The 17763-nt window shown below is 45.2% G+C and overlaps 1 protein-coding gene across 3 annotated transcripts in view; it reads right to left on the minus strand.

The window, feature by feature from the left end:
• Nucleotides 1-3857: 3857 nt before the first annotated feature.
• RAPH1 (Ras association (RalGDS/AF-6) and pleckstrin homology domains 1) overlaps nucleotides 3858-17763 on the minus strand; it is a gene marked incomplete at both ends in the record, with an annotated part of 51164 nt that continues 37258 nt past the window's right edge. For 2 of the 3 annotated variants that reach the window (XM_084245490.1, XM_084245489.1), the window contains 5 exons: nucleotides 3858-5792; nucleotides 8229-8371; nucleotides 11400-11520; nucleotides 12496-12594; nucleotides 17069-17179. In XM_084245490.1, the coding sequence (XP_084101616.1) occupies nucleotides 3858-5792; nucleotides 8229-8371; nucleotides 11400-11520; nucleotides 12496-12594; nucleotides 17069-17179 (2409 nt within the window). Of the gene's footprint in view, nucleotides 5793-6940; nucleotides 7016-8228; nucleotides 8372-11399; nucleotides 11521-12495; nucleotides 12595-17068; nucleotides 17180-17763 lie in introns of those variants that run through there. The other variant, XM_084245491.1, reaches the window with a different exon arrangement.

Genomic DNA, 17763 nt, shown 5'->3' on the forward strand with positions numbered 1-17763 from the left:
CCTGACTGGACTCACTTTTCTAAATGTCTTTGGTAGAAAGCAGCCAGACTCCAGGTAGGTAGATGAAACCATCTCTTGTAAGATAGTCGCTGTTTCTGCCCTAATTAAAAATACTCACCTTCCTCCTTCTCTCTCTTTAGCACCTCAGTTTGTGGTGTTGGTTTTTTTTTTTTTTTTTTTTTTTTTTAAACGCTATTCCTCTAAAAGAGTTCAAGGCACTGGGGATTACAGCAGATACTGTTTTTGTCTTCTCAAACGTCTGTTACTTCAACAAGCAAAGAACAAACCAATTGGAGATTTTTTTCCCACTCAAATGTTTATCAAGTATATTGTTTTGCTTATTTTAAGTTTACAGGTAAATTTCAGATTTCTTTTACTGTTAGACCTTCCGAAGGGCACAAATAAGAACCAAGCACTGGTTTGGTTTGCAGACTGGTATGGAAGTGGGAGATTGAAGTCAGCTTTGTGAGCCGTCACATATTCCCACAGGGTGAGGGATAACCTGCTTTATACCAGTGCTGTAAAGTGTACAAACAAAAAACTCAGTGCCAAAAGGTATTTGCAATCTGAAGTCATTTTTAGATAGAGATACCTTCAGTCAGTCACACGGGTCTAAGATTTTTGTATTTAGCTTTGAAGGTAGAGGGGAAGTTTGGTAATAGTAAACTCACCTTGTGTTTGTAACATTAGCTTTTAGCCAGGGGTGGTTCTCTTGGTGGCCTGATACGTTTTCAGACTAATTTATAACCTCCTTTCCTCGGCACAAGCTCATGGGATTCGTGCTCTCCAGAGCATGGATTGAGAATGCTCAGCAACTACTAACCTTTACTTCAGAGCTGTCACGCCATTGGAATTATTATTCATGATCCCCTCATTTTGTCTGTCTTGATAAACTCAATATTGTTTTCATCACGAATTCCCAGCCCTTAGCAGAAATCACCATTAGTAGGCAAGAGCACCTTATTTTAGAGGATTGTAAAACACCATCGTGTATCTATTACTTTGAAATTGAAAATCATTTCCTGTAACTTAAGTCAATCTTTCCCATTTTAAAAAGTCCCAGGAATTCAAAAAATCCAACTTAAAGCTAGGAGGGTAGGTGTAAAAACCTAAAGAATAGTAGTAAACCCAAGCTGACAAAATTTCAGCATCGACTGGGCTAACACTGCTACCAATGAACCGAATGTCAGTTGTCTCCCTACAGGGATAAGTGCTGCTGCCTTTCAGAGTTGGTGCCAACACTTGAAGTATAGGGTGATCCAATTTTGAAATTATGGGCAAAGTTAAGGGTGTCACTAGCTCCCTTAGGCACCTGTTTGCACTGCCTCAATAGCAGGATGATTTCATCTATGCTGTTCATCTTTCAGTACAGAAAAACTGTCCACAGTTTCTTCTTTGACTTGAAGAAGCCATGCCGGGTTAGAGCTGCTGCGCAGCAGGCAGTGAAAGAAGGCACAGTACTAGTGTCGTCTGGCAGGTAGGTATTTCCCATGAACACACCAGAGAAAAAGAACAGTTACAAAAATAAATCTTGTCCCACCCCATCCCCCAAACGACATCCCTAATAAAAATCCAAATTAAAAAAAAAAATTCCACTTAGAGAAATCATTTTGGTTTTGATTTTTTGCACATAAAAAGCTGTCAAGAGAAAGTCTGCCGTTAGGTCACTGGGCTAAACATGACAAAAGTTGCTCCTCTGGCCTTGCTCTCCTTGTGTTCCTGGCTCTAAGCCGGCCTGCTCCTTCAGGAAAACCACAGATGGCCGTCATCAGGGCTGACAAGCAAGAATTTCCAGGAAATCCCATGCTGGAAAAACCCAAGGCTGTATCGTAGGGTTCAAATCAGGGGCGAAGGGAGATTGAGGGTACATTAGAGTTTTTCCCTTAAAGAAAGTTGCAGTTGTCTCCCCTCACTGAAAAAAAAGACCCCTGCAACAACAACTCCAGTGTCCGCATCACCAGAGTCATATTCTTAGCAACTACCTCCCGCATTTAAGGGTGATCACGACACTGTAAGGCTGCAGGCAGAGATGACGGGAAATAAGTTCCCTCGTGAACTTCAGGGGAGTTTGGCAAGCTGTACTCAAAGGCTACCCAAGCTGTACATGCTCAAATGAACAATGCAATACAAGTCACTTCATAAGCTTATCAAACACAGACATTTGTGAGCAACTGAAAAGTATCTTTTAAAGAAGGGCTTTAAAAAATGCACAGTGGTACATACTCTTATTGCTCCATAGCCACGTGACTCCACCCGCGTCCCGGAGAGGGGCCGCTTCCGCGCTCTGCTTCAACAGCGCCTTGCAGAGTGGGTTATAGATTTATCTAGTGTATACAGTACAATTCTCACTTACCCTTTAATTATTTACTCTGCCCCACTGTACTGGCATCCCTTTTTCCTTATGGGACACTGTCAAAGATATTTACCGTTTGCAGTGGCAATCCTTACACCGGGCACAGATTTTAATAGTAAGATGTGCTCATTTATCATTGCTGGGATGATTTTTATTCCCTTGAGAGCAGTGCTGAGATCACAGTTCATTCTTGATGGCCAATCTACATTCACATGGGGAAAAAAAGCATATAGTGGTGCACAACACCTAGAAATAGTGTCCTTACAGCAGTGATTGCACGTGGCACAACACGTCATGTCACTTAGGGAATTTAGACCGCACCACTCATTAGAACACCCAGCAATAAGGCTAATAGGCCAGGATCCTAGTCTGCTCTAGTCACGATGGATGAAATCCAAAAAACTCCCTTTATATATAGTCCCATACTTCAAAATAAGTTCTTTTAATTGCACAGAGGCCAGCTCCAACGTTTCCAGTCGCCCATCCTTCAAGAGCAATACACACAAAAAGATGCTTTTCAGAAGGTGATTTTTTTTCCGTACCGATGGCACCATACTGGACAAGGATGTGTATATTTGATACAGCAATTGTCTACAGATACCTAATACAACATCTACCTCAAGCACACACTAAGAAGTTACTGGTGACCCAAAGGCATACTGGGGCAGAGCATTCCAGGGGTAATGTGGTGGATATTCTGGCACAATAAAGCAACGCAAGGATCACGAAGGCAAGCTTGATGAAGTTTTCACAAAGCTCATGAAAAGGATTCTGACAGTGTAAAAGAGCGACCCAGGCTTGCAGTACTAAGCTATCCGGAGACTGTGGGCAAAGAGCTTACCTGGGACAGGACGCGTCCTAGATTCGGGTGGGAGCACGGCAACAACACTGCAACTAGAAGGGCTTCCTGACACCACGGATTTACTCTCAATGCACAACTACGTACAGATAGTGTCTGTGAAAATCCCCCGACTGCACTAGTTACCCTTTCTATGAAGCTGAGAAATGGACTTAAAGTGCCCCTTTATGTGTAGTAGGGAAGTGTCAGTCAGGCAGTTCAAACTCAGCCAACGGGAAAAAACGAAACACAAGCCCCATCAATGCACCAAATATTCTGGTTGTCATCTCAAACTGAGAGCACATCACACACCTAGTCCTTACTATAGAATACACAACATGCACAGACAGGCCGCACACGGACAGACCTAAAAATACCGCTCCAGACCCCATGATCCATCAGAAGAGGCCAGACACACACCCCCTTTCATGCCGCTTCCACCCCAACTACCCAAAACTCACTTTCAGATTAGGAGAGAAAAGGAATAAATAGACTCACTCTCAGCTATATTATATATATATACATATGCACACGTATGTATACATATATATACACCCCACGCACAGCTGGACACGACCCGAAGAACAGCATACCGGGAGGCTCTGAGCGCCCGGGCGGGCGGGCTGCAGCGCCGGGTGCAGACACGGAAATGCAGCCCCACGGCCGCTACCAGTCCCGGGAGAGCTTGGTGTTCTGGTCTCTCTTTGGGGGGGCGGGCGGGGGTCCTCTCCGCAATGTTGCATAGCCTGACAGGTGGCCGCCTCCGTAGCCAGCTCGCTGCTGGTCAGAGAGCAGCTCGGGGGGCGGCGGGGGCAGGGCCATGTCGTCCATGGTGGCCGTGGGCTCGGCCCGGGACGCGCGCGCGGAGGAGAGCGAGCCGTGCCGCGTGATGGATTTCCGCTGCAGGGTCCTGTTGAGGTCGGCCAGGAACCCGGGCTGGACGCTCAGGCTGGCCTTGGGCGAGGTGGGCGCCGGCGGGGCGGGCGGCTCCGGGGCCTCGGCCTGCGTGAGGCGGGTGCTGTCGCTGCGCTTGGGGCGCGTGGGCGGCGGCGCCTTCTTCGCCGACGCCTTGGCCCAGGGCTGCGGCTGAGGGTTCACCACCGCCACCTTGGGAGAGGTGCTCCCCGAGAACACGGCCGGGACCTCCACGGGCGGCGGGGGCAGCTCGATCTCAGGCGGCGGCGGCGGGAAGTCCGAGTCGGACGGCGGCGACGGTAACTCGGCCGGGGCGTCCCTGCCGCGCCCGCCCGGCGCGCCGGCTCTCGCGGACGCGCCCCCTGGCTGGAGGGCGCCGGGGAGGTGCACGCCCGGCAGGTGGAGCTTTCCGGGCTTGGGGGGCGCGGTGGGCGGCGGGGGGGTCTCCTTGCCGGGGGAGCCGGAGGGGTCCCCCGGGGACGCGAACTTGCTGACGAGGCTGTCCACGGAGGGCCTCTTGGGCTCGGGGTGCTCCGCGCCGCCGGCCCGGATGCTGGAGTTGCGCTGCGGCGTCGGGGGCGGCCTCTTCCCGCCGGGGCTGGCCGTCTTGGGCGCCTTCCTGCCCGGGGACGCGCTCCTGTCCCCCGCGGGCGCGGCGGCGGGCGGCGGGGCCGGGGCGGGCGGCGCCGGCGGCGGCGGGGGGAAGACCAGGCTGCTCGCGGGCGGCGGCGGCGGGAAGTCCGGGGAGGGCGCGGGCGCGGGCGCGGGCTGCCACCTGGGCTTCGCCTTCACCGCGGGCGGCGACTGCGGGGCCGCGGCCGCCGGGACGGGCTTCGCGGGCTGCGGCTCCGGGGGCGGCGCGGGCGGCGGCGGGAACGGGCCCGCGGGCTGCTTGGGCGGCGCGGGCGGGGACGGGGGCGGCCTGGCGCCGAGGCTCTGCTGCTTGGGCAGCGTGGGGGGCGGCCCGGGCCCCGGGGGCGCGGGCGAGGACGGCGGGACGTGAGCCACGGGGAAGCCCGGCGGCTTCTTCGCGGGCGGCGCCGGCGGAGCAGGCGGCGGCGGCGCGGGCGTCGTGACGGGCGCGGTCTTGGCGCTGGCCGGCGGGGGGAGGGTCACCAGGGGCTTGGGGGGCGCCTGGGGCGGGAGGGGCGCGGGGGCGGGCGCAGGGGGCGTGGGAGGCGCCACCGGGGCCCCGAGGTGCACCTTGGCGGGCGGCGGCGGGGGGCTGAAGGGCGGGAGCGCCGGGGCGCAGGGCGCGGGCCTCAGCTGGGCCATGGCGGAGCCGGGGGTCGGGGGAGGGGGGGGCGGAGGCGGTGGGGGGACCACCCCGCTGGGGGGCACCAGGATCTGGGGCTTGGCGGGCGGTGCGCTCAGGGGCTGTGGCTGCATCGCCGAGGCCGGCGGCGGCTTGAACAGGGACCCCGAGTGCTGCGCCGCGTTCTGCAGCCGCGCGATCGTGCTGTACTTGACGAACATCGGGGCGGCCGAGCCCGCAGAGGGCGCCGACTGGCTGGGCAGGGGTGGGGGGGGCGGGGGGGGCGGAGGGGGGGGCGGGGGCGGGGGTGGGGGCGGAGGCGGCAGAGGCGGGGACGGCTGTGAGGCGGCGTAGGGCGCCACGGTCTTGGGTTGCGGGGATAAAGGGGGCACAAGGGAAGTGTAGGGTCGATTCCCAGACTCCGTTCTGGCCTGCAAGGAGCATGACATGGAGGAGAGAGAAACAACAAACACGATTACAGAAGCAAGCTCTGCGCAAAACTGAAAAGCAAGACGTCTGAACGGGACATGCTAGCAGGACGCAGCAGCTGGCGATCGGAGAGACGCTGTCGGGCAGGCTGGGGGTGGCCGCCTGAACAGGGACACACGACGTCTTTACCCGCCAATATTCTTAACCAGCCAGACTGCCTGCCTATGCGGGAACACGCTCCTGGTGCAAAAGCCACTTGAGGGGCGGTGGCCTGTCGGGTTTCTGACCTCTGGCTTTCATGGACCCCACCCCGGACTCTGGCAAGGGAGATGTGCTGACCGGAGTTCACCTTTCAGTCCACGACAGCACCCGCCTCAGCAGGTGCTGCCCTGGGCTTAGCAGGGCGGTGGAGGGCCTCCCGCGGCAGGAGGATGTCTTTGTGATGCTAGTGAGCGGACGCGTGAGAATGAGTGTTCAGCGGGCGTGCGTGCAGTTACACAGCAATGAATGGGCTTGAGACACACACACGTGTTCATGTGAGACACTTGCATCCAACATGCACAGAAGTCCAGCAATGCAGGTAAAGGGGGGGCATTCTTTACATTTGTTTTACTGGAAAATACATAAAGAAATGCTTCATGAACATTACAGTAAAAGCATAAAAAATATCAGAAAAAGCGAGAAGAAAATGAAAGAAAACCTGGGGAGTCCAGAGTAAAGAAACGTGTCAAGAAATGGGAGGCAGAGCTTCGAGCAACCTGCCGCTGCGCCCGACCAGACACCTGGCGCTGCACTTACTGCCGCGTGGGGTCATGCATCTCCTGGAGCTACTCATGCGTGAATGTTAAGTTCTTTGGAAAAGAGCAAAGAAAGGACCCTTGGTTTAACAGTGTCGGTCACATTTTCTAGGCTCTTTGACCAAAATGTGGATCTGCGATAAACACTTGCTCCCCATTTATGAGTGACATGTCATTAGCAGTGAAAATGCTTAGGTTAGTAGACGACAGGGCTCACCACAGGGCTGGATTCTCATGCCCACCAAGACACTCACATTTCTTTAAAAATGGCACATCAAAGTAAAAGCATTAGTTTGCAAGATCTGGCTAAGAGTCATCCAGGTTAATGTGTTTCCAAAGAACAGCCCCCGACCTTAACTTGACCCTGTCTTGGCTGCTGCAGGGGTGCAGACCTTAGCTGTGCTGGCCTTCTCCTGTGGCACCTGAGACTGAGATAACAGGAGAACAAACACACAGGGGGGTCAAGACTCACACAAGGCCCTGATGCTTGGCAGGTCCACGTTCTCTGAAACCACAGTGAGGGACCACACTGCTTAATCGGAGCATTTGGCCTTTGCTTCCCTTAGCCTTTCTCAACATTTGGGTGGTTTATAATTTAAAATGCACATGGATAACAACATTAATAATTTAATAAGGTATCAGCTTGTGTAAACCTGCTTCTCTACAACATACACTGAAGCTACTAGCACCAGAGAGGGCTGTTCCAGTCACACTGACTGGGGAGGGGGAAGGAAAAGTGAATCCCCTCCTAAAAGTCTGAGCCCCTGATAAGGGTATTAAACTGTCAGTGTTCTGAAAATTTAGGTTATTAAGACTAATTCTCAATATTTCCTTCTAAGAGAAAGTGTTTTACCCCCCCAGTAGGCTATTAGTACCTGCTCTACTCAGCAACATGGGTGAATAAAGGAATAAATAGGGGGAAACCGTCATTAGTTCTTATGGGTGAATATTCTAATATAAATGACTCAGGCCAAAAGAATATGGGATCAAAGCAAAATGGTGAGGCCAGCCTCAATAATGACAGCAAGACCTTCCCATGGAGAGGGTGAAGACAGCTGGGACACGCCCCTGTCTGCAGAATTTCAGAGACAGTGTGATCCAGTGTGTTTCAAGTATGCTGAAGAATCTGTCTTTCTAAATAGTCATAACTATACTTGTTCTTAATTGTCACAGAACAGGCTCAGGTCCAGAATTTGAAGGGAATTAATTTGAACTTAATCTTCCACATAAATTATAATTTGAGAAAAGTTACCAAGGCACAGAGAAATGTCATAAAGCATAAAAGAAGAGATAAAGGAATGAATCTGAGTAAAATCAACAATGAATAAAATAACCAACCATAAGCAGCTTCTCTGGAATAAATTTAGGGCATAGGCACTAAATGGTGGGGGTGCTCTATCCAAATTAATTAAGAGCGGAAAAGGAGGACACTGTTTTCTCTTAAAATTCACAATCACTGATAAAAGGAGTTCAACAGCCAGGGTCATTAGAACCAATTCACAAACTCATTTCTGAGGGGAAGTGAACCAAAAAAATTGAAAATAGGGCCAAGAAAGATTCCTAATAAAGGAGTAAAAGAGCAACCAATTAAATCTATGAAATGCCACAGTTCTCCTATGTAAATTAATGCAAGTGCGCTACCTTGCTGGACTCCTCCAACTGAGTGCCTCGTTTCCAGGCTTCGGAGAAGATGGAGCTGACGATGCTCTGAGAACGGACGTGTCCTGCTGGCTGGGTGTCAGAAACTCCACTATCAGACTGATTGGAATGATTGGACTGAGACTCTGTTTAAAGTAGAGTTTCAAAAAATAGGAGTAAATAAATATTCTGGCAGCATAAATAATTTAGACAGCCTTCACACAGACCAGATGCTGTGCAGAACAGCAACAAGTAAATTCTACTCAACTCATTTCACATAAATTCAGCCAATATTTTCTACTAGAAAATTTTTTATTTTAAGGCTAAAAGGAAATCTTGATTCTTTTTAAACAGTTCACTATGCGAGACTGATAATTAAAAGGGTCATTTAATGTTACTGGTATCCTAACAAACTGCGTTGCAAGAAATCAACTCCTAGTAAATAAAAATTAATGAAGTTTCAACGGAAGCATGCCCCCCACACCAAGTCTGTCTTCATTACATAGACAATCTTTTCAATATGTCCCTGGCGTCAAGCTACGGCAGAGTTCTCACTTAAGAATTCAGATCTCTATATAATGGTTACTCCCTTTTTCCCAGCAATAAGCAGTATTTAGAATCTGATCCCAAAATGAGACGTGTGTTTTCCTAGGGATTCAGGTGTTGACATCACAGGGCAGCAAATATGCTTTTGTCTGGCTCCTGGAAAGGAATGAAATAATCTTCAAGGGACCTGGGAGTGGCAGAGGATACAGTGTACCCCTGACTGACATCCAAGGTGGGAGAACCAGGAAGATCACTTAACTCCAAGTCAGGTAAAATAAAAGTGGGAAGCACCTAACCCAATGCCTGGCATCACAGGGGAAGAAGCAAGTGTCAAAGCTAGCCACGTCCGGTCACTCTGTGATGGTTGGATGTTGTCAGGCTGCAGCATTTAGCAAGTCAAGCCAAGTTATCCAAAGTAGTGCAAAGATAAGAGACACGAACCCCTGTGTAAATTTGCCATGATGCCTTTGAGGCAAAAATATGAGCAGTATAGGATAACGCCTATCTTGCTCACACTCATTTAGTAGTAGAGTGTTTATTTTTGTCCTTAAAATTACAACGTTACTGGCCTCATATATCATCCCTATTTAATACCTGGGACTACAGCCTATAAGCCAGGAGGCTGGAACACACAAATCTTTGAACTTTCTTCAGCATGACTAGATTATGATTTTATAATTTACATGAAAAAGTATGCCTAACACTTCCCACAGTGACAATGCAAACTTACAGAAAATGCCAGAGTGGGGAAAGGCTTATGAAATAATGTGTGGTAGCACTTGGATTAAGGGCTCTATAATTTTTCTTTTTTTCAATTTTGTCCTTAATTTCTTTTTCTGAAATCCTACTTGCAATATAGTCTTACTCTGCCTTTCCTAATCCATTCTCTTGAAGGTTTTTTTCCATTTTAACAAACAGGTTTTTTGAGTGTGTGTTTAGATTAAGAGCAAAGTTGTAATGTTAGAACAGACTTCCTATACACTGAACACTCAGTTTCCTTCATTATTAAAGTTACATTACTATGGTGCATTTCTCACAACTAAGGAGAGGATGCTGATACATTACTATTAGCTTTATTCAGATTTCACTAATTTTTCCACAATGTCCTTGCTCTGATCAAGGACCACACATTACAATTAGTTATGTCTCTTGTGACAGTTTCTTAGACTTCCTTGTGAGAAGTCACGAGAAGTCACAAGGCATTTTTTTGGCAGTTATTTTGTACAACAATTTGCAATTTTGATTTGTCTGATGTTTTTCTCTTAATTAGACTGAGCACACAGGGTTTGGAGAAGACCAGGAAAGAGAAATGCTGACCTCTTTATATCAAGGGCTACTGATTCTGACCATGATCACTTGGCTGAGGTGTTGTCAGATTTCTTCATTGTGAAGTTATCCACCCTCCACACCCCCTATTCTCTTAGAAAGGAAATCACTCTGCAGAGCATACACTTTAGGAGGGGGAGGAGGCGGCTAGTTCTACCTCCTCGAGGGTAGTGTCCATATAAATCATAGAGAAATCTTCTGTACAGGAGGTTTGTCACTTCTCCATTCAATAATTCATTTGTATCAGTATGGACCAGTAGAATTATATTCCGCTTGCAATTTGGTTTACAATCCCATAGTGTACTGAGGTGTTGCTCAGATTGCTATGGCTCTGGACACTGGTCTCAGGTTGGTTCTTGTGTCCCTTTTTACATCCATCATTGTGTTTCTCTGAGCACTTCCTTCGTCCCTTGCATCACAAGATGCTCCAGGCTCAACTGACAAATTCTTGGAGGTAGCCCTAGAATCAGCCATTTCCCCAAGAGCCTCTTTTTTTAGGGGGGCGGGGGAAGATGAGGTGGGGAGGGGAAATGATACTGAAACCAAGATCTAGGTATTGAATATTCTCATTCTTTCAAAAAACTACATCCAGACACACACACACGTACGTGTGTACAGTAACCCTGTATCTGCATAGTCTAAATTTATTTTTACTTAGAGATTGAAACAAGTGACATAGCTTTTTTATTAAGCACTTTTTAATTATCTTTTCATAATGTGATGTAAGAAGAAAAAAATCTGCTTTTAGATCACAGATATATCATTCATGGAACATTTTGAAGGGAAAGAAACATTTCCTTTAACATGTGATCAAGCAGACTTTGTTTAAGGGCTATGGGAGTCTGAAAATAAGCACCTTTTCCGCATCACTGATTTCCTTTGAAACATTAAAAAGTTTGATGCCTTAAATAGCTTAACTGTGATACTGAACTGATTCTAGTTATTTTTCACTCTACTGAAATGTCAAGAAATCTATGGGGAAGTTTCAACATGGATTTTGAGTATGGAGACTCTTTTCAACTTTCTATCCTCAATTAATGCATCAATAGTTGAATTTTAAATAAATTTTATATACCAAAACTCCTCGCTTCACAACAGTATACACTGGTTTCCCATTTCAAATATACTAGTGAACTAGTCCCTGCTACTCCTAACACCAACTTTAAAAAAAGCACAAAATATACCTACTGACTATAATTTAGAAATTAGATGCAGCTATGGTTTTTAAAAGTTATGCTGAAATAACAAGGCTAGAGATACCTTCATATTGGTACAAATAGTGTTCTGGGTATTTTAAACTACCTGGGATGCTGGAAGAACTGGATCCTGATTTAATGCTGGAGCTGGATAAGGAAGTCCAATCATAAGCTGACTCTGTCCTCTTCAAGGCTTCTTGATAGTTCATGTAGAGCTGTTTCCCGTACTAAATAGAAGGCAGTGACATCTGAACTTTACTGGGTATGTATAGGATGGATGAGGTAAGAAAGGGGGACACATTTCTGTTTACTGACTCATAGTTCATATTAAAAATGGTAATATTTCAAAAATTCTCAATACCAGTAAATTATAATGTATTCTTATTTTTCTCCATTTTTAGAAAGGTAGCCGGAAGTTACACTTGATTTGTTCCTACCAACACAAAGATTTTTTTCCAGTTATTTCTAAAGCAAATTGGATTTTATAGCCATAAAATTTTACTTTCAGTTACTAAGTAGGCATAAATATTCCTTCAAGTGTTATGTACACTCATCTTTTAAAAAAAAAGTAAGATTCTTTATTTTTAGAGTAGTTTTGGGTTCACAGCAAAATTGAGAAAATGGTACAGCGAGTCCCATACACCCTCATTCCTGAAACAGGCACAGCCACTCCCATTCTCAGAATCCCCCGCCAGAGTGGTGCATGTTACATTAACTCATCAGCACTACTCAAAGTCAACAGTCTACCTGAGCTTCACTCCTAGTGCTGCACGGTCTGTGGCTTTGGACAAATGTATAATGACATGTATTGATCATTATGTTATCATACAGATTATATTTTCAGTGCTAAAAAGTCTCTGTATTCTACCTATTTATCACCCCCTAGCCCAAGGCAATTTAACTTATAAAAATTTTCTTTTGTTTAGGCTAACCTCTGCTAGATAAAGTCACATATATATTTTACATGTCTCCAAAGCAAAATAAAACACTTTGATAACACAGTATTCATACCATGGTATTATTTTTACCACGGCATTATTTAAATGTACAAGTTACCCTCACCACCATGGGAAAAAGACTTTTAAAATTTGAAATGTTAGGCCTGAAAAACTGGACGTTGGCAAAATCATGAACATGAGACAATCAGAGTAACTGTCACAATTAAAGCCTTGTCATTAACATCAAACCAAAAGAAAACCTACCTTTGCAATGCGGATTCCATTAACCCACTGGTGCAGGGTTCTTACATCATCACAACAAAGGTACTTGATATACTGAGATTTCTTCTGGATCTGTGGGTGCTGCAAGATTAAAGGCAAGAACCAACTCAGTCCCCTGGACAACTAAAGAAAAACTTATCAAAGCTTAACCATGTCCTGACAAGTTAGTTATGGGCCATCAGAGATCAGAATACTAGTCAAATAATTTATATCTGTTCTGTGGCCGTAAGACTAAACAAAATGGTCCCTGAGTATTTTTACAAAATAAACAAGAAAGAAGCTTGTGTTAAATTTTAGGTCATGATGTCCAAATTAAGCAAACAAAAGCAATTCTTCACACCATGGGAAATCCACAAATACCATTCCACATTTCAAAGAAACCAAGTCCATCAAAGTTAACAAAGTCAGTAGAATTCTTAACCTATAAGGGTATGGAGAGGTAAAGAAAGTCTGATTTTAGTTTGAATACATTAAAACAAGGGTTTAGAAAACTTGAAGTGAGAGCCTTTGGTGATGCTGCTGGGTGAGCAAAGGGCACAGCCCCTGGGCCAGGAGATGGACACTGGTGGGCCTGAGCCCCTCTCAGCCTGTGTCCTATAGGGAACTTGACAACTTTCCTGCCAAATAAGATTGTTTTTACAACCCAATGTACTTCAAAACCAAGGCTTGGATGGGAATTGACTTGAATTGACGACGAAGTGGAGGTTGCTAGAACAGAAGTGAGGTATTTTAACTCCACTGGGCCATAATCACTTGTTCCCTAGGAAGAAAATCTCTAAATCATACTTTGCTCTGGATATACTGATTGTTGATTACTACTTCTCTTTCCAGTTATTCTGAGGGGGGGGGGGCCTCATTATGACCATCTTTGCATTAAAGTACAAAGCCTACTCCGACCTGAAGTCTGCAGTCTTTGATTTGGTTATGATTTTCTGATAACAAATTTACAAAGCAATTTTATTTTTTTTATCTTTTTTTGTTGAGTTTTTTTTTTAATTTAAATTTTATTTTTATATTCCCCATACAATTACAACCCCCTTATTTTGACCCCAATCCCTCCTTTCCCTGCCCCCCACCCCCCATAGAGTGTCTCTGGTTCACAGTTGTTTGTTAATTTTGACATTTTCTTTCTTATAGTTATTGTTTTTCCTGGTCCCTTATGTAAGTTTTCTAGATTCCTGCTATGAGTGAGACCATCTGGTATTTTTCTTTTTCTTTCTGGCTAATTTCGCTGAGCATGATCCCTTCCAGTGCCATCCACGTTGCAGCAAATGGCATGCGTTTATCTTTGTGTATATGTACCACATCTTCTTGATCCAGTCATCTATTTTTGGGCATTTGGGTTGTTTCCATAGCTTAGCTATTGTAAATAGTGCTGCTATAAACATAGGGGTGCAGGTGCCCTTTTGAATTAATGATTCTGTGTCCTTTGGGTAAATACCTAGGAGTGGAATTGCTGGATCATATGGAAGCTCCATCTTTAGCAGGTTGAGGAATCTCCACACAGCTCTCCATAGTGATTGGACCAGTCTGCACTCCCACCAGCAGTGCAGGAGAGTTCCTTTATCTCCATATCCTCGCCAACATTTGTTGTAGCTACCTTTTTTAAGATGTGCCGTTCTCACTGGTGTAAGATGGTATCTCATGGTAGTTTTGATTTGCATTTCCCTGATTACAAGTGATGCTGAACATTTTTTTCATATGCCTGTTGGCCATTTGCATTTCCTCTTTGGAGAAGGTCCTTTTTACAAACTCCATTATTTGTGTGATCAACCCTAATCACTGGTGTACTACTACTATTGTCACTTCTGTCCATTTTTTGACTGTTGTTTACTTTGTTTTTGTTGAGTCTCTTTGTTTTTGTTGAGCTCTTTGCAGATTTTTGTGATCAGGAGCAAAGAATATGCAATGGAACAAAGAAAGTTTGTTCAATAAATGGTGCTGGGAAAACTGGGTCACTACATGCAAAAGAAAGAAGCTTGACTAGCATCTCACACTAGCATCTCATGCACAAAAACTAACTCAAAATGGATTAAAGAACTAGACATAAGACCTGAAACCATAAAACATGTAGAAGGAAATATAGGCTAAACACTACATGACATACACCTCAGGAACATCTTTAAAGACTCATCACCCAAAGCAGTGATAGTGAAGGCAAAGATAAACAGCTGGGACTACATCAAATTAAAGAGCTTCTGTACAGCAAAAGAGACAGTAACCAAAACAAAGAGACATCCCACTGATTGGGAGAAAATTTTTGCACACAACACTAATGATAAAGGACTGATCACAAAAATATTTCATCCTTTTAAAGAACTGAATATTGAGTATGTACTCCACAATTTCTTTATCCAGCTGTCTGTCAATGGCTATTTAGGCTTGGCCGTTGTGAATGCTGCTGCTATAAACACAGGTGTGCATAAATCTTTGTGTTTCATATTTATTGGGTGAATACCTAACAGTGTTATTGCTGGATCATAAGGATTTCCATTTGTTGTTTTTTTTTAATTTGTGGAATCTCCATATTGTTTTTCATAGAGGCTGCACCAAATTGCACTCCGACCAGCAGTGGATGAGTGATGCTTTTTTCTCCACATCCTTGCCAACATTTATTTCCTGTCTTTTTTTTTTTTTTTTAAATAGTGGTCATTCTCACAGGTGTGGGGTGATAGCTCAAAGTGATGTCGAGCAGTTTTCATGTGCCTATATTACATCTCCTGTGGACAAGTGTCTAGGCCTTCTGCCCGTGTGCAAATGTCTTCTCCCACGACACAGGCTGCCTTTTTGTTTTTGCAGTGGTTTCTTCTGCAGTACAAAAGTGATGTAGTCCCATTTATTTTTGCTTGCTTCCCTTGCCACTGGAGTTGCATCCCCAAATACATTTCTGCGGTTGATGTCTGGGAGTGTATCACCGATGTTTTCTTTTATGTACTTTAAGGTTTCAGACCTTGTATCCGTCTTTAATCTATTTTGAATTAAGTTGTGCACAGAGTTAATGACCTAGATTCATTTTTTGCACACTGCTGTTCAAGTTTGTATGCTATATGCTTTTGTTCCCTAGCAACTTTTCACATTTTTTCATCTTTGACCTGTGATAATTAAATGATGTATCTTAGTCTAGGTCATTATGCATTTAGAAATTTGGGTATTTATCTGTTTCTTGGACACTATCATTAGATCTTTTCTTAGAATTGGAAAATTCTCAGTCATTATTTCTTTGAATAAGGCCTCTGCTGCCTTCTCTCTTTCCTCACTTTGAGGGATGCCCATTATCCTTAAGTTTCTTCTTCTCATAGAGTCTGATGATCACATAGTTTCTTCATTTCTTCTAAATCTTTTTCCAAATCTTTTTCCTCTTCCACTTGAGTTATTTGAACACTTTTATCTTCTATTACTGAAATTCTTTCATCAGCAAGATTAAGTACATTTACTAAGCTTTCCATGGCTGTTTTCAGTTCTTTCATCATATTCTTCAATCCACTATTTCTATTTGGGGTGTTGTTTTTTTTTTAATCACTTCAATTTCTTTGGTGTTCCTGGATATCTTTTCTGATATTCTTTTTTTTTTTTTAAATTATTTATTTATTTATTTATTTATTTATACAAGCACTGGGTACAGTCAGAAGTGCGGGAGGGTGAGAGAATTCACCAGAGCCAGAGCGGGGAGCAGAGCAGGCAGAAGGACCGAAGTACACTGCTGAGGGAAGCTGCGGGCGGCAGGAGAGGTCTGCGCGCCATGTGGGACCCTCCTCCGGTGGCCGGGGAGCAGCCAGGGATCGAACCGGCGTTGCAGAGGCTGCGGGCAGCTTCGCAACCCAGCGCTCAATGGCTGCGCCACCGGGGAGGCCCTCTTTTCTGATATTCTGAACTTGCCTTTTTATGTTTGAGCATCTCAAACTTTGTTGAATATCTTCATGATTGCCATTCTGAACTGTTTGCTCCTCCAGTCTGGTGTCACAAAGCTTGGGTTCAGAGCCCTAATAATTTTCTGTATTGCACTGAGCTGTGCCTTCTTTCACATACCCTTTATCCCCCCTTCAACAGTTGGCATAGTAGCCTTAGTTTTGGTATTCTTGTTTATCACAATGGTGGGGAGCAGTGGGAGGGAGTGGGAGCCCAGGTGAGGAAGTGCTCACAGTCCTGGGTGGGTAGGGTACATTAGGGCTGGGCAGCTTGCACCACAGCTTCTCTCTCTGCAGTCAGAACAAGCTTTTCTCTGTGCCCAGAGCCTGCTTCCCTGGTCCTGTCTCAGTGTTGCAGGACTGTGTGGTTTGGAGATTTTTCTGTGGCCTCAGGAGAAAAGGGTGGGGGAACAGCTCTCTGCTGCTGCTTACACAATACCCAGACCAACTCTCTGGGACCCATCCATCTGTCCCAGGGCTCAAACAGCAATGTATTACTTCATATTCACTGCAGAGGTTCCCTGTACCAATCGTATATCAGAACCTTAACCTCCCCAATGGGGTTTGTCCACCAGGAATGGCTGTCACTGTCTAAAGCTCCCCTCACAATCTAACATCAATGAAATTTCTTAAAAGAGGCACATCTTTACCTTTAGCACCAGGCAATAGTCTGTAGGTGCTTTGTATTTGTTCCGATAGTCCTGTCCATAATAAACATTGACATGATCCAGCTGGAGAAAGCACACTAGATCCCGAGAGACCTAAGAAAAAAACACCCAGATGACTGAATTAACAATAATCCATAAACAAGCAAAAACCATTAACTGAAAATCAAAACTTTAGCAAGTAGAAACTACTGCTACTTTGCTGAAAACAACAGAGTTATATTCTCTATAAAATATTTCCTTCTTCAATCTATGATACAACAAAAACAGCCCATTTTACTTACTGTTTTGTCATTCACAATGAACACTAACTTGCTTGGAAAGCATAACTTTTAAAAAGACAATAAATATAGTATATAGCATGTTAAATACAATACAGTATAACAGAGCTCACTAGAAAGAATGAAAAAAATAAATAGTTTAGTACCTGTAACATGTCTCAAGCGCAGTGTTTCTCAAGTCAGAGTTTCCTTATCAATTAAACTCTCAGGATAGTGGTAAAGAGCTTTAAAACAGTGCTGACACCCAGTAAGCACAGAAATGATAGCTATCAAGGGGGACCCTCAACACAAGTATGTGATGGGCCTCCCTGGTGGCCTAGGGGTTAAATCTCAGTGCTATGACCCTGACAGCCTGAGTTCAATCCAGCAGACCTCTCCTGTCTCGCCCGCTGCTCCCCT

The sequence above is a fragment of the Talpa europaea genome (assembly GCF_964194135.1).
Source record: "Talpa europaea genome assembly, chromosome: 1".
NCBI classification, from domain to species: domain Eukaryota; kingdom Metazoa; phylum Chordata; class Mammalia; order Eulipotyphla; family Talpidae; genus Talpa; species Talpa europaea.